Raw genomic sequence first — 16,993 nt, forward strand, 5'->3', positions numbered from 1 at the left:
TTTCCCTTTGCTTCCCAAGTCTTGAATAGGGAAAGTGATCAAGTAGTTTTGTGAAGTTGGATATAAGTTTGTTCAATGTTGTAACCAAGTTGGAAAGAGTTTTTGAAGGCACTTATGAAGGTGGGAAAGGTGGTTTTCCTTAAAAGTGTTCTTGCTAGGAATCCACTAGCTTTTGGTGTGAGCACTCTGCATCATTTTGGATGCAATTTACATTAAAATGAAATACATGAAATGTACTTAAAACGTAAACAATATAAATAAGATATATATTATGATAACCAATAATGTCATACATGAATGAACATATAATATATTATGATAACCAATAATGTCATACATGAACGAATATATAATATATTATGATAACCAATAATGTCATACATGAACAAACACATAATATAAAATGATAACCAATAATGTCATACATTAACAAGTACATAATATATTATGATAACCAATAATGTCATACATGAACAAACATATAATATATTAACCAATAATGTCATAAGTCTAATAATGTCATGCATCAAATATATATCATACATCAAATATACAATGTCATATATACATCAAATATATATCGAATATGTCCAATGACATAAAATTCAACATATATGTCCACTAATGCCTATACATGTGTGTCTATCAACTATATCTTCTCTTTCCCATGAGGGGATATATGTCCACTAATGACTATACATGTGTGTCTATCAACTATATCTTCTCTTTCCCAAGAGGGAAAGGAAACAAATCCCTAGAGGTCTTTGGTTGTTTTGTGGAGGGAGACGATGTGGTCTTCCTCACATGCTCACTTGTTCTCTCGTTTAGGCTCTTCTCTAACTCAAGCTGATACAAAAAAAGTAGATATAAATCAATAATTATTATACATTAAAATCAAATATATGTACACAAAAAATTAATTATTTTATTACCACCATCAAATAGTCGCTTTGTACGTCCACCTCAAAGGTTCGCGGATGATCAGGTGTAACAAGGCTCTACAAAAATTCAATCAATATAATCACTTATAAATAACATTAGAAATTTTGATACTAACTACTATAAACAACAACTAAAACCAAGAAAATTCTTTCATACCTCAGTCAATGGCTCTAAACTAGCCATCATTGCAACAACTCCACAATTGATGGTCTGGCGAAGATGAGGAGTCTCAGATGTCAAGAGTTGCATGTCATACAATAAAAGTTACATGTAACATGAAACATAAAACAAATATAATCAAATGAATTAAATTAACATGAAACAAATGTACCTCTGCAAAGCTCATGCCTAGGCTTGGAGTCCCTAGTGAATGTCAATGGTCCAATAGAGAATTGATGCACATGCATACTTTTTTTTGTCAATCCTTCATATGATTACTTAATAAATATATGTATTAATTTAAATGATTAAATCGATACATACCTTTAGACTCGTCAATGGGACAAAAAATGGGGTCGAGGGATCTCTACTAGGGCTAGCAACACTCTTACCCTAAATTTTGAACAATGTCAGTACATGCTAATTAATTAGTCATTCACTATACATATGGAATGTGATCAAATTAGTTTATTGTAATTGTAATTTACCTGTGTGTCAACGCCAAATGTCTGACTTAGGAATTGATTAGTGACTAGCCCATCATCCATACTATCTTCAGCATGACTGCCAAATGTGCATAAGAATTCACATGATGTGCACATGTGACCGCGATGCACAGAAGGCTCCTCCTAAACTAATGGACTCGTGCAATGAATGAGGGTCTGCGTCAAAGCATTAATAGTCCCTAGAGTGCTGGTCTCTACATGTTCCTTCACAACTTAAGGAATAATCACATGCTCACCCTATGGCTTGACAACAGGTGCCCTAACTACATTAGGGTCACGATGTGCCCCTAACCTTTCAAATGATGACCCCCCACCTCTATCCTGAGATTTTAATATATCAAAATAATTGAGGATCTCCCTAAAGACAAATACACAATACAATTTCTTTAAGAAATACATTGGAACCTTGTGATTATTGTAGGGAGGGGCATCAAAAACCATCCACCATCTATCCCAAAAGTTATTTCTAATACCATCATGTATGCACTAATGGATTGGGAACCTTTTAGTTGTATGTTTAATAGTATCTTATTCTCTAGGCTTTTTAAACAATGCACAAATGTTACCTTTTGTTATTTCTTTTTTTTCCACATCTTGATATGATAATTTGTTTGCATAATATCTTCTTTATTCATCCCTCTTAACATGCCAAATATCCAATTGACCACTAAGAGAAGCTACATGGGTCATAATGGACTCGAGGGAGGATGCCAATTGTGCTCTCATCGGATTAGTTTGTCCACAAGCTTTCAACCTACCAATGAGTGCTTCTAATTCATTTTCCCCTCTTTCTATTTCATTCATAATGTTGTCTTGGGTGCTAGGAGGAGGTCTTCCAATCGGTGCAGGTTGTGGAATTTCTTGCTCTTGTTGTGGAGGGTTTTTGTTTTGATTTTGTTGATCGAGCTAGGGATTTGGCGGTTGATTATTTACATTTCCTGATAAGAAACCAATTACAATCTAAATAAATAAACAAATTTAAAGCAAAATTGAAAACACCTACAAAATAATGTAAAAACTTACAAAACAATACAAAAACAAGAGTAGACAATGCAAAAACAAGAGTAGAAAACATACTACGCAATCCTAATTTTGAACTTCAGTGATAAGGAGGCATTTTGAGGAGGTGGGTGACAAAGGTCTTCAATTTCTTCAACTCGTGTACGCTCTGTGAGGAGGAAATACAAAAAAAATTGAAATGGGCAGCAGGTTTGTAGACCATTTATAAAATTTCTTAATTTTAAAAAGTGCGTATGCACTATAGTGCACACATGCTTTGGCTTGGGCTAGGCTCGTGGAGCCCAAGCCAAAGTGCGTGTGCACTTTTTAAAATTTTAAAAAAAATTGGGGTGTCATGTTTTTGGCACCACAACTTGGTGCACACACCCCTCTACGAGACGACCTTGATAGGGAGTAGGTTAATAAAACCAAGGGTCACACTTCATTTCATGACATATATTAGTCCAAAACCAAAAAGAATTATTGCTTTGTAACACATGGGATGTTTTGAGTGTATGGGAGGAGCCAATTTTTGTTTAAGAAGTTGGAAGAATTGAGATCTTTCCCCTTCCAGTTTTGTACATATACAAATATTCATTTCTAAAATAATTATTTCTACTTTTTGTACATACATATCATGGAGGCAATTGCTTAGTGCACTTTAACTTAATCTGTCTTGGACATCTTGAATGGTATCAGTAACTTCCTAATGCAATGCAATGGTATTATATTTTTATTGCATTAGATAGTTAAAACATTGAAAGTGGTCAAACAAAAAAATGAGAAATAGAAAGTGAAACCTCAAAGAGAATCCTTGTAGTGGAATGGGATGCTAAAATGGTAACTATGATTATAAATTTTAAATTGAAATATAAATAACAAACTCATCTAAAACATACCTCCAACTCAAAGGCTTTATAAACTCTCAAGTAAATACAATTGACATACAGTAAACTAATATCTACAAACTTTGCCAACATCATTCCCGCTTGTGTTAGAACATAAGCTTTCATCCATCAAAGCATAAACAAAATGTCATAGTATTTCTAAAACAAAATGTGGTTTCACAGCTTGCAATCATTGTAGATTATGCACAAACATGAGTTGTGAAAAAGATTTAAAAGCTTCCAAACAAACACAATTGGCAGGCATAAAGACGAATTCAACCATCTGTTCCAGTATCCTCCTTGTCTAGTGGGAGTTTTGAAACAGGTTATGGACATCTGTTAAAACATAATGAAGGTGAATTTGTATCAAATATTATGGGTCAATATGTATGCAAAATGTGTGCAAAATGTGTATGCGCGTGAATCGTTTCACAAAATGTCTCAAAGCAATGTTATCTCATGGAATGTAGTGACACATGATTTGCAAAAAATAGAGTATTATTGGACTTTAATACTATGTATTGACACTACATGAGAATGTAAACAATAGTTTTATATGAAGACACCGAACCATTATGAAGAGCTAGAGGGCTAGGAAACGGAGTTGGGGGCAGGGGACCAAAATCTATTGGGTTTGAATGCAAATTGGTGGGTCTATGGGCATGCAAAAGCAGTCATTGAATCCCTAGTAAGGGAGTATGATGGACTAGGTGAAGAGATATAGACAAAGGTGGAGACAGAGGAAGAAGCCCAAGAACAAAAAGGGGGCATTTAGAAAAAGTTCGTCCCTGCTAGCAAAAGATCTGATTCAAGAAAATAACATTTTTCCAAATGATATGGGTACTCTGGCATTCAAAAAGTAGGGCAAATCGAGGTCCCATTTGGGAAAAAATCAACACCAGAGCTTGTTCAGCAAAGCCCAATGGAATGGATTGGAGAAGCAATAGTTTTGCAGTTGTGAATATTTACTTTATGCATATTGATGGTAATCTGTGCATATAACAAAATGGGACAATGTGCTCAAAACTTACAGACCCTGATCTATGCTCGAGACGAACCACAAAATGTATCTTGACATAAGTGCAAATAGAAACATTTTAATCCGCCAAATGCAAGGGTTTCTTAAAGTACCTATGACAAGAGAATATCAATCAACACCTCCACAACTCTCTGCAACCCAATGACAGATGAAGAGAACAAACACCTTTGGTAGACGAAGAGAACAAACACCTCCACAGCTCTCTACAACACAATGGCAAATAAAGAGAACAACCAACACTCCAAAACCCTCGAGCAAAATGAAGTTTGCGTAGACCAACAATTTTTTGGTGTCAAAAATTGGCAAACCCAACTGAAATATGCATTATAAAAAAGTAAAGTTTGGAATAGGAATATCTATTCCTACTCCACCTATTTTGGTGGAATATGGTATGCGTGTTTTTTAGGCAAAAATGGGATACATAGTCCTATTCCTAATACCCATTTGATGCACCCAAACATTGCATTAATTTTTTTAGGAATTTATTAATGCTAATTCTACCCATATTCTGCTTGCCAAATGGACCCTTAATGATTGATCTCAAAGTTTCACTTTTTAATATCAAAATATTGTGAAATTGTCAATAAATATTTAATGCTAAATAGAACAGTTAGCCACATGATTGACAGGCTGAAGCAATTCTTACCCTTTGAACTAGTAGATTAAATGATCAGTGGAATATTGATATGAAGTACATAAATATAAGTACATTGGGTTTACTGGCAAATTCCATGCTATAAGTACCTAGATGGTGCTGAACTCAAATCTTCTACAATGCAATCCGAGAATTAAAAGAACTGAAAAAAATGAACATGAATCATATGAATATAAAAAAGTGGAAAATATAAATTTAATACACAAAGAAAGAACATGCAATGAAATACTAGACATTTAAATGATGCTGAAACAAATCTTTTATAATATAATCCAACAATAAAAAGAAATATAAAAAAGCAAAAACAATATAAAGTGAAACACTAATCAACAAAAATATAACGATTTACCAGGCATTGATCCATTTTTTCTAATTATTGTATCAACTGCCCTTGCTAAATTTCATAATTTCTATTTGTTTCTTATGGGAATAATTTAAAAAAAATGTCATACACCAAAGTTTTCCTAATTGTTAGAAAGGTTTGTTAATATATAAATATAGACATGCCTAGCTTTTAATACTGCTTTTCTTTTACTTTCTCTTTCAGTCTCCTGGTTTGCAGGATGAGAAAATGACAGAAAAAGAATCAAAGATATGTATTCTATTAAAATGAACTAAAAATTAGATAAATAAACAACAGATTCCATTTATTTGTCTGAAACCTTTGGAAGGATTCCCATGGTTAATTACAATATACATTGAGTTTCATCTTTGTCCGCACAAAATCTTTGTTGTACCTGACTTCTCTCCCGTGTCTTGCAAGGCAAAACGACATCATCTACGCTCACAAAGATTTAATAGAAAAGAGCCGGTCCAGAAACTTATTATATTCTTTGAATTTGCAGGTTTACAATATAATTGGACTCGCATCCAACGAAACAATTACCTAATTTGCGAGCTGTTCTTTACGGTACAATGACATTTTTAAAAGACATCAGTTATTTTGTGTTGCTATGTTTTAGTTCTATGCATTAAGAATACAAAATGCATTGGGAATTCGGTGTTGTATTTCTGATTTGGTGGTGTTTAACTGCTTCTGCTCTTGCAAAATGCAATCTTGAATTCTGTGGATCGCAAAATGTGAGTTACCCATTTTGGATTGACAATCCAAGCTGTGGGTACCCTGGTTTTCAGATCAAATGCATGGAAAAAGAGAATGGAATTGGGGATTCTACAAGGAAGTTCGCTCCATTTCTTGGTGCTCTTGTAAATGGCAGAGACACAGACTTAGAGATCCTGCACATCAATTACACGGGCTCTCTGATCATAAATTCCACTTCTCTAAAAGCCATGTCTTGTAATGAAACAGACGATGCCTTTGTGCTGTTCGAGTTACCTGCAGATGGGCCCTTCACCATTTCCTCCATAAATAGATTCGTGGTCATCGGTTGCAAATCAATTGGTTCTTTCACAGTTGATGATGGGGAGGGGAATTGTAAATCTCCATGTCCAAATCAACTTGATCCAAAGTACTGCAACACATATGGGTGTTGTGAAGCTGGCATTCCAGGAAGTAAGAGGGCGATCAATTTCACTGGTGGGGGAATCAGCTATAACAACTTTGGGGGACTCTGTGGGTTCTCCACTGTTCTTGATCCTCTCACTTGGGAATTACCAGAGCACGAATTTGGAATGTTGGGGAGAGGGCATTACGGCCTCCTCCTCGATTGGGGCATCGGCCATGGAAATTGCTCAGCGGTGGAGGGAACAGGAAATTACAGTTGCGCCACTGAGGCGAAATGCATAGATTCTGTAGCAGGGGAGGGCCATTCATGCAGATGTGTTCCAGGCTATGAAGGGAGTGGTTACTCTAATGGCACCGGTTGCTCATGTATGATTTCAACGCCTTGTTTCTGGATTAGATGTTTAGTAGATTTTTTATATCAGTGCTCTGAATTACACTATCATTATTATGAAGAAGAAGAATGATAGAGAAGAAGAAATGAATTTTGTTGCAGTCTAAGAAACTAATTAATTTGAGGCTTTTAAAGTTTTTTAGAAGTCTGTAACAAAAAAATCACTTCTTCTCTATCATTCTTCATCCCATGAATTATATTGATATAATTAGACCCACACAATCTAACTCAAACAAAATTATCATAACTATAATTACGAGACTTTCCATTAACTATCATCACTCTTTTCATTGTACAGATGTGCCCAGCATTGCAGCTACTGGCTTGCAGCCTGGTTCTGACAGTTGCCCATGTGAAAGTTTCAGGCTATATATTAACCCTGCAATTATAAGTAATCATGCTGTACGTTTCCTGTATTTTTTTGAGATAGAAATAGTAAAAATAGTGAAATTTTAGTTTCTGATAGTTTATCTTTTTTAATTATTTATTTCTGTTTATTTTTTAGAAAAAATATGACATTTTAATAATTAAGAATAAGAAGATTTTCACAATCCATAAGATATTGAGCTTATTGTTTCTGGATTTGATTGTGTAAAATTTTTTGTATCAACATTTCGGATCACAATCAATGATCCATCATAGGATGAACATGAAAGAGTGATTAGGTAAAAGTTAGAAACAACAAACTCAATATATTAATAATTGTTATAATATTTGTTGGTCTAATGTTCAACATATTTTGTAATATTATATTAATAGTGGTGACTTTACAGTTGTTATTGTTGATGATGACTACCTATAATCAAATCCAATGTATTTTTCATATCTAAAATGTAATAAATCATCTGATGCCACATTAGCTAACTAGTAAAACATGACTTGTACAAGTATTTATGTCACATTGTTTTGAGTTTTTTAGACACTTTGGCAAAAAGCATGCTAATGAGGCATCATATGTGATGATGTAGCCTTGGAACCTCAGATATAAGAAAGGGACTTGACAAGTAAGCTTCTGTAATAAATTAGGAGGGATTTGAAATTTCCACGTAGGATTTATGAAAGCACAAAGTTAGCATGCTCAATTATTGGGTCATCTCTCCTATCCTTATGCCACCTTAGTGCACCAACACAACATTATTAGTGGAGCCTTTTTTAACACCTTGGGGAAAAACATATCAATGTGGAATCATATTTGATGATGTAGTCTTGAAACCTTAGTTATAAACATGAGACTTGCCAAGTAAGCTGCTATAAACAATTGGGAGGGATTTGAAATCTCAAGTAGGATAGAAACAAAAAGTTAGGGTGCTCAACTACTAGGTCCCCTTCCCTAGTCAATTTTTTTTTGAGTGGTCTTATTTAGAATAGCATTAGTTGCCATTTGTAACGAAATAATGCATAGTTGAATATGTTTTAATAGTTGTTACAGTATTTGTTGATGTAATGCCCAATAATATTGATTATGACTTGGTGGTTTGAACAATAAAATCTATGGAATTCTATGAGTTGAATGACATTGTACAATTAGATTACGAATTTCAGAGACTTTAGGCCTTCATTTTTAAGATATTTAGTTTGCCTTTACATTACCAAAATTATTGTTAAGATTGAGTGGAGTGACTTAGTTGAGAAGATGGTTTTTGATTTATGATTTAGTTAACTCTTCTTGATTTGAGTGTTTTTTTTAAGGGCACAATTTTCTCTTTTAGTCTTAAAAATATTGGCCATTTCAAGTTTTGGACCTTGTCAATATATAATAATTTCTGTTATTTAGATGTGGATGATGCTACACACTTTGGAGATATACCATGGTATAATTTTGTAAGGAGTTATATTGTTGAAATTTCTGTAGAAACCACTACTAATGATATGTGGATCAACAAGTTTTACTCTAAAATTGGATGATTGAATATTAATAGAAATATCACAGTATGTTTAGACTTTAATTTTTCTCATATAAAGACTTGAACATAATGATATTTTGTACACAAATTTAATATTATAAATAAATCCATTCACGTATTAGAAGCTGAGTTTAATTCCTGTTAAATTGGTGATTTTTTTTTTACAAATATTTTCCATTTATAAAATTGTGAGATCTTATATGCATTTCCTCTCATAAAGTAACCATTTATAAGCATTTCCATTGTCATATTCCTTTCAATCATCTCTATCTTTTTTACATTAAATAAATTATACCATATTTTAGTTCATCAAAATCTAGGAATTGAAAAACCAAGAATGATAATATATCTAAAACATAAGTTTAGATAATAAAAGTTTCTTGTTCATTGATTCTACAGGCGTCCTTTTTACATCCATTGGAGCTATTCTTGGAGCAGGTGGATTATTTTGGTGGGCAAGGATGCATCGATTGAAACATGCTGGGGACAAGAATTTCATAAAGAATGGGGGTCATGAATTGCAGGAACGTATGGCTTCCATGGGAGGAAGAAAGAGCTTACGAATGTTTTCTGAAATAGAGCTAAAAAGAACATCCAATAATTTCTCAATAGAGTTAGGAAGAGGTGGCTTTTCTACTGTGTACAAAGGAGTTCTCTCAGATGGTATCCCAATTGCAATCAAAAAGCCCAAAGCATTTTCCCTAGATTTCATTAACGAAATTGTTATTTTATCCCACACCAATCACAGAAACGTAGTGAAACTGATTGGTTGTTGCCTCCGTACTCAACTTCCATTGCTTGTTTATGAATTTGTGCCAAATGGAACACTCTTTCAACATCTACATTCTCAAGAAAAAAACTTCCCTTGGGAAAGAAGGCGACAGATTGCAATAGAAACTGCAGAGGGCATAGCATACATGCATAGAGAAGCTTCTCAGCCTATTTTCCATCGTGACATAAAATCTTCAAACATTTTGCTTGATGACACATTTACACCCAAAGTAGCAGATTTTGGTATTTCTCGTCTAAGACCACCTGATGAAACACATTTGAGTACCATGTTTCCATCAGGAACTCCAGGGTATGTTGATCCAGAGTTTGTCAGGACTAACCAGTTTACAGACAAAAGTGACGTTTATAGTTTTGGTGTGGTTCTGTTGGAGCTTCTCACTGGTCTACGCCCTGTTTTGTTTGTAAAAGGATCTGTGTGTACTTTGTATGACCATTTCCTATCCACCATTAATGACAACCGGCTTTCAGAAATCTTGGATCATAATGTGGTGAATGAGGGAAACCAAGGGCAGATGGAGAAAATGGCAATGTTGGCCAAAGCATGTTTGCAAGTGAAAGCAAATGAAAGGCCATCCATGAGAGGGGTGGCGGAGGAACTTGCTTGGATTAGAGCTACCACAAACCCACAAAGACTTTATAGGGATGTGAGTATTGTGGAGCACAAGAGACCTTGTGGAACAAGTGGGCATCACACATGTCCACCTATTACAATAATTACTTCAGGGCGTTGAATCAATTTGAGATGTCAAATATGTAATAGCAATGATGAAGACAGAGGATAAAGTAGGATAAGTCAATTTGTATTTCTTGTTTGTAAGAAATGTAAAGTTAGACCAACCTTTTAAGTAGCTAAAGATATATAGTTCTACTAATATGGTGTGGCGTTTTTCCCCCAACGAAACATTTAGCAGAGTGCCAAGATGTTGGTTTGTCATCTACTAGCAATTATTGTGTTTAAACGAGGTCAAAGTTTATTATTATTTTCATTTTGGAACACTAATTATTTTGTGTTCTTTTATTTTTTCATAGATGATACATTGTAAGAAAGAATTTACAATATGTTATAAGGGTTTTTGTTGATGTTGAAAGTATGCTTCACCTTATGTTCTTTTGCTTATTTGGATGAATGCCTCTCTTTGATCATAAAACTTAGCTTATAGTATTTTAATAGATTCTTAGTTCTCATTTCTTGTGTTGCATGTATGTTTACATGTGAGGTATGTTATAGTATTAGCTTCGTGATGTGATCAAGGAAACAATAAATTACTCCTTAGCCACCACTAACACAATTAAATCATTCAAGAAACACCATCGCTTTTATTTTTTAGTTTATAGTTTTAAAGTTTGAGGTCTTTACATTTCTCATGTGCTTCATCAAGGCATAATTAAACAAGGCTTGCCATGAGTTTTGTTTATTTCTTCTTAATTTTTATGTGAAAGGGTCTCATGGAACCACCTTCCTAAGTTAAATTCAAATCTAAAAGAAGAGGATTTCCTTATTACAATACTTAGACTCTTATCTTTCTTCTTTGTGTCAAGATGAACCCTTCCCTTGGACTAAGATAGTGTGCACTCTTTTCTCAGTCATACACTTGTTTAAGTGGAGAGAAGGTACATTTTCAAGGGCTAAAGATCTCATTCCCAACTCATGATATTAAATACTTTCTATGATAGATTTATCCCTAGAACCTTAGAAAACCATCATTATCATAAGTTATACCTTTCCAATGTACCTTGAAAAATTAATTGGATGTTTTCCCTACTGATCACAAGAACTTTCTTTTTCATTATAACTTTTCAACTACCACATTTTTCACAAAAATTGCATGTTTTATTATTCACAATGTAGTTCTTCTATGTTATCCTAAATTTGAGAATGAACAATTTTAAAATTGTTAGGGGACACGACTATCCTCCCTACAAAATGCATTGTTGACCAAATTTTAAAAAATAATAAACATAGTGATTTTTTTTTTGAAATTTTTAGCATTTGATCTTTATGATTAGCATATTTTGTGATCAAACAACAAAAATTTTGAGAAAAATTCATTGTGTTTTCGTGAATCTGAAAAAGATGTTCAACTTTTTTAAATCTTTAGTGCAATTTGTCTGGAGATTAGCTAGCTCCTTGTTCAGGGATCATTTCAAGCTCATTAATGATGATTAAATGTGTACATAGATATCAACTTTTTCCAATACTTTTCATTTATATCCTTCAAGCCAAATAGTTCATTTGCTTGTATAAGTCATAGATGCACTACAACATTTGGGGTCAAATTATGATGACAATTTGTGACGGGAGTGCATTTTGTGTGATTTTTATATGTTTTTTTTTGTAAATGTGCCCAATGCCATCATAATACCAATGGTGTCATTGTTATTGTGACACCTGAGTGATTGTAAAAAAGAAGAAGAAAAAAAAACTCATTTGTCACTAGTCAAGCTAGGGCGAAGTAATGGAGCTGAAGTCAAGCCAGGCAAGGAGTGTATCTCCATTTTTGTACCTTTGATCTTGGGTTAAATCTTTTGCATTTGCCATGTCAACCCGCCAGATCTGTAAAATGAGCGATTAGTTTAGGTTTTTCTCAACAATGTCATGGTAACAACTTGATTTAACAAATTTTAAGAAAGGTAACAACTTGATTGCATGTATGTAAGTTGATGGTTTATGTTAATGGAAGCGCGAGCTTCTTCTTGAAGCAATACTTAACATTCTTCCAAACATTGAGGACTGGACGACTTCCGTACCCTATGGTATGAGATTGATTTGTGTGTCTCATCTTTAGTTGGGCACATATAATTAGGAGCTTCTTGGAGAAATTGGATAGCATAAATAAACTGCAGAGGGTTTCTTGAGGGTTTGTTTGGGTAGACTGATAAATAATATTCCATACCATTGATGTATATGCCTTTCATACAATTTTTTTGAGTACTGTCAAAAGAAATTAAACATCACAATTCTAGTATATACTAGTCTTTCTTTTGCAGATAACTCACATTCCACACTTGCATAAAACACAATACACAAAGCTTGCAAGTCTGATGTACATATCTCTACAAACAAGGAAACTATACCCTACAGGAGTTGAATATGTTTCACAAAATAATGTACATATCTCTGCAAACAAGGAAACTATACCATAGTAGAATCATCTGTATTTTGATGAGAAAATTACCATAACTCACAACACAGTACATTGTTAATGGCCCATATACAAAAACTTCAAGCAATGAAGGTAGAACATATGATATATCCACACAAAGCTTCCACCGCAAGTGATAGTGAGTTATACATGAATCATGACCAATACCATTACATTCCAGATTCCAAGGGACCTCAATTCCACTTTGAAGCACCATAAATGTTAAATTTCACCCATCCTTTAGGAGGTTTCAGCCAGGCAACCTCATCTCCCTTTTGTTGAAGTAGATTTTCCTGAGAGAGCCCATTAGCGGGCTCTAAGCCATTGTGTTGATAGAATATAAAGTGTTTAGAGCAATACATCATTTTTGGAAAATGTTAGATACCTATAGATTGTTATAGAGATAAGATTATGTATCTAATATTGCCACATATTTGTTACATCACAACCTTGCCATGTATGGGTTGTATTAGCGAGACAAGGGGAAATATTGCATGGTTGGTTGTAAATGTAGGTTTGTAAATGGTAATATTTGAATTATAACTGCATCAATTATAAAAAGAGATTTGGGCATATGTTGAAGCTTGAAATCCAATCTTATCATGGATAAATTTAAGGTTAATGACAAATCTTATTTCTGGATTTGATTGTGTATGTATTTTTAGCATCAATGTTTCAGATCACACTCTGTGATTCAATATTTCTTTCTTTGCTATCTTGCTCTCTCATCTTGATGATGGATCACAGAGTGTGATCCAAAACATTGATGCTAAAAAAACATACACAATCAAATCTAGAAACAAGATTTGTCATAAAAAATGGATTGTGGAAATAAAATATTATTAATTAATTTAAGGTTATTTTGAATATAGGTAGAGGTTGAAGCTAGCTTAATTGATGTTTTAAAATTGAAATTACAAGATCACCTGGAGCATTTGGCATTTTGAATATAAGAATTCAATTTAAAGAGTATTGAGAGTAGGCTCTTACATCCATATCCTTTTCCTTATCCAATTATTAATATTATCTTTTTCTTCCTTTGAGTTTTTGCAATTAGTGTGAGTTTAGAAGACTAATATTTCTTGAAATTTGAAACATTTATTCCCATTTGAGGAGGAAGAAATTGTTCCTTGTTGAGAACATGATTCTCACAATTTAGTGAATCTGGTAGGCTATTGTTGTTGTTGTTGTTTTTTTTTTCTTTTTTCTTTTTTTGATGATCTTTTTGGAGTGACCTTTTCAAACCGCACCGTCATTAATAAGTAGTTTTTCAGCATTTCTAGTAATAGATTTTTATTTACTCATTCTCTTGTCTGGCCTTTTTGAAGCCACATTCCTCTCTTAAAAATTTTTGATTTGATAGAAAATGTTCCCAATAAGTACGAGGAAATAATGGAGTATTTTAAACAATTTTCTTCTATTGATTCAAAGTTTGATAAAGTGTCAAAAAAAGTGCAATGATCACATTTGAAATTGTGTTGCAATATATTAACAATTAATGTAAAACTCATTATTTTTCTTTTAGGATTGTTTCTTATGTAATTTTTTTGCTTATGTCCATCAATAGGCACCTTTGAAGATTAATATGCATCAATATTGATGCAAAATAACATTATGTTTGTCAAACTCTGCTAAAGTAGTCATGTTTGACCTTTATCATAGCAAAATGAATATTTTGTCAAATGACTTTTGCAATTTGTAGAGCTAGTTGTGGAAATTAAATATAACTCTTGTTAAGTTTTGCATACATCTTGGCTATATATCAATCAGCATATACATTATTTATAGAAGTTGAGTTGAAATAAGAGTTGATTCAAATTGCTTTCATACATTATTAAATATAATTCATTGGATCACTATCAATTAATTATTACTTTCTCCCCTTTATTAACTTGACATTTAGCCTATGCTAGAGAAAACATGATAGGCTAACATTACTCTTTTTTATATGCTAGGTGAGAGAGGACATTACGACTTCCCCATCACTATTTACTTCATTTTTTCCATCATTTTGTCCTCTTCAAAAGAAGATTCATCATTTTCTTAGTTGTTCAAGGAACACATTGCTTTCTCAACTACTCGATCTTCTTGTGTGTTTGTTCCCTTGAATAACCACTCACTTATTTCATCAATGTGTTTAGTTTTGTCATTTCACATTGTGACCAACTTGGTGCTAGAACATGATTATATATCTTACTCATATTAAGGATGTATGTGGTTCCGATTGTATTTTACTTTATCTGGTTTTGAAAACATCTTGCACTTTCTCATGAACTACAAGGACATCCATGACCACATCTTCTTTTAACCCCAAATTCATCAATAAGGTTTACATTGTAGTTGTCTAGCACAATTATGTCCTTGTACCCTTTTCCTTCAATCACATGGATCTTATGAAAATAATAAAAAATTGTTCTAGACGTGTATGCTCCACATTGATAGAATTATAGTTCTCTATTGGTTTTTTTGCTACCAAGGTTATGGGACATATCTTTAACATCTTCCAAGTATGATGGGGAGGTTTACCAAGCCTATATTTTCCTCCTGAATGGAATCATAGTCGAACACTTGTCTCCTTGCCTCAAGTAATACAAATTTTTTAGTTGGATACCTTGGAAGTTTATAAGGATGGTGTGTGCATCCTTAAACTCCTATATATGTGTAGGTTAAAAATTAGAAAAAGAATGAAGTGATAATTAAATGTACATGAGAAGAAGAGAAAAAGGGGTAGAGCGGTGAAATAAAAAGGGTAGTGAAATATATTCAGATTGAGGCATATATTTATTTTAAGTGTGAGAAGTGTGTCCAAATGAAATAAGAATAAAAAGAATAAATTATATCAGACCTTGAGTACTGGATGGTATAAAGTATAAAATATATATAGGTTTATGATTCTGATATATACTACACATTCTATTAGCTAAGAGATGGGGAAATACAACTTGAGGATTAGGTTTTAGTGTCATCAGTTCATGCACTTTGAAGATATATTTGCAAAAATCATTCTATCTACTTATACAATGTTGAGGAAGGAGACAAGGCTTTTTGGTGAAACCAAACTACTTGCAAGTATGTACATGTTCGAAATTGGGTGAACCAACACCCCCATTTATCTAGAGTGTCTATGACTTCAAAATATCTCATCTAAGGGGTAGTTGTAATGTTGATGTCACATCCTATCAAAATTATTTTACAAATCTATTTAGAATACTCAATGTTGTCAAACTTATGTATAGGATAGGATCTTGCTCATAATTGAATTCACTAAAAAATTTCTTCCATAGAAGTGGCAGTGGATGTGTACTTAAAATAATAGAGGGAGAATTTGACTTTGAGCCTATGCTTTAGGGATGTAACAACAATGATCTCCCTTTATATCTCATTATTGATGGAGTCAAGAAGTTTCTTATTCAGCTACTACTCTTATGATATAAGTTTAATCTAATTATTCTTTATTCTAAATTTCTAGTGTGAGAACTAGTGCCACTTCATTAGCATTATCTTTGGTGCCTCTTTTACATTTCCAAGTTGCTAGAAAGGAACAACTATGTACGCTACAATTGGTAGAAATTTGGTTGGGGTATGGAATTCTACCTAGACTTCCATTGAATACAAGTGTGTTGCATCATGAATGGTCTCAAGGTTTACCATGCTTGATAAAACATCCACATCCTTCATCTCTTTATAGCTTATCAACTCCAAGTCCTTTACTGATATTGGTAAGGTTTTGATCTCTACTAGCTGCTCATTACTCTCAATGCCAAGAAATTCTAGACTGGGGAAACATTGTTGAGAGATTGATATCATTGGCATAGTAGTGTTGTATAAGTTGGAGCTTTATAGTGGATGACCATTTGAAATAATCGATTGTTCTTTTATATTTGCTTGAGTAGTTTGGGAGGAGTGTTTAATATTGGATGCTCTTAACCTAGTTATAATAGTAATTATATTATAGTAATTACTAGATGCAAAGTAGGTTCTAAAAGACTTCCCTGTTCAATAATTCTACCAAATTCAAAACCATATGTGCAAATATAAACATTAAGTACAACATGTCCAATATTTTTGCAGATACACATATTAATTACTAGATGCAAAGTAGGTTCTAAAA

At 33.3% G+C, this 16,993-nt stretch overlaps 1 protein-coding gene and 1 long non-coding RNA gene across 5 annotated transcripts; one reads left to right on the plus strand and one right to left on the minus strand.

Annotated features, from left to right (window-relative positions):
• Positions 1–487: 487 nt before the first annotated feature.
• On the minus strand, positions 488–4,807 carry LOC149529062 (uncharacterized). 4 transcript variants are annotated; one of them, XR_016358692.1, is made up of 5 exons: positions 1,426–3,452; positions 1,274–1,305; positions 1,099–1,152; positions 933–998; positions 488–846 (listed from the first exon to the last, which is right to left on the minus strand). It is a non-coding gene; the product is annotated as an uncharacterized LOC149529062 (long non-coding RNA). The 4 variants fall into 4 exon arrangements; XR_016358693.1 differs by lacking the exons at positions 1,274–1,305; positions 1,426–3,452 and adding an exon at positions 4,625–4,807; XR_016358691.1 differs by having other exon boundaries at positions 1,274–3,452.
• Positions 4,808–5,889: 1,082 nt separating this feature from the next.
• Positions 5,890–10,739, plus strand: LOC149529063 (wall-associated receptor kinase 1-like). The gene is made up of 3 exons (XM_089810697.1): positions 5,890–7,018; positions 7,342–7,434; positions 9,347–10,739. The coding sequence occupies exons 1-3, from the start codon at positions 6,172–6,174 to the stop codon at positions 10,468–10,470; spliced, it is 2,064 nt and encodes a 687-aa protein (XP_089666823.1). The 5' UTR covers positions 5,890–6,171; the 3' UTR covers positions 10,471–10,739.
• The last annotated feature ends 6,254 nt before the right edge of the window (positions 10,740–16,993 follow it).

Source organism: Cupressus sempervirens, chromosome 11 (genome assembly GCF_028749045.1).
Source record: "Cupressus sempervirens isolate cs-2001-9-10 chromosome 11, ASM2874904v1, whole genome shotgun sequence".
Taxonomy (NCBI): Eukaryota; Viridiplantae; Streptophyta; class Pinopsida; order Cupressales; family Cupressaceae; genus Cupressus; species Cupressus sempervirens.

Bases quoted from the DNA above. Each gene is read 5' to 3' on its own strand.
- LOC149529063 (XM_089810697.1), top strand. From the start codon at position 6,172: ATGCATTGGGAATTCGGTGTTGTATTTCTGATTTGGTGGTGTTTAACT. The intron at 7,019-7,341 runs GTATGATTTCAA...TTCATTGTACAG, and splicing joins TAATGGCACCGGTTGCTCAT to ATGTGCCCAGCATTGCAGCT. The intron at 7,435-9,346 runs GTAATCATGCTG...TTGATTCTACAG, and splicing joins TATTAACCCTGCAATTATAA to GCGTCCTTTTTACATCCATT.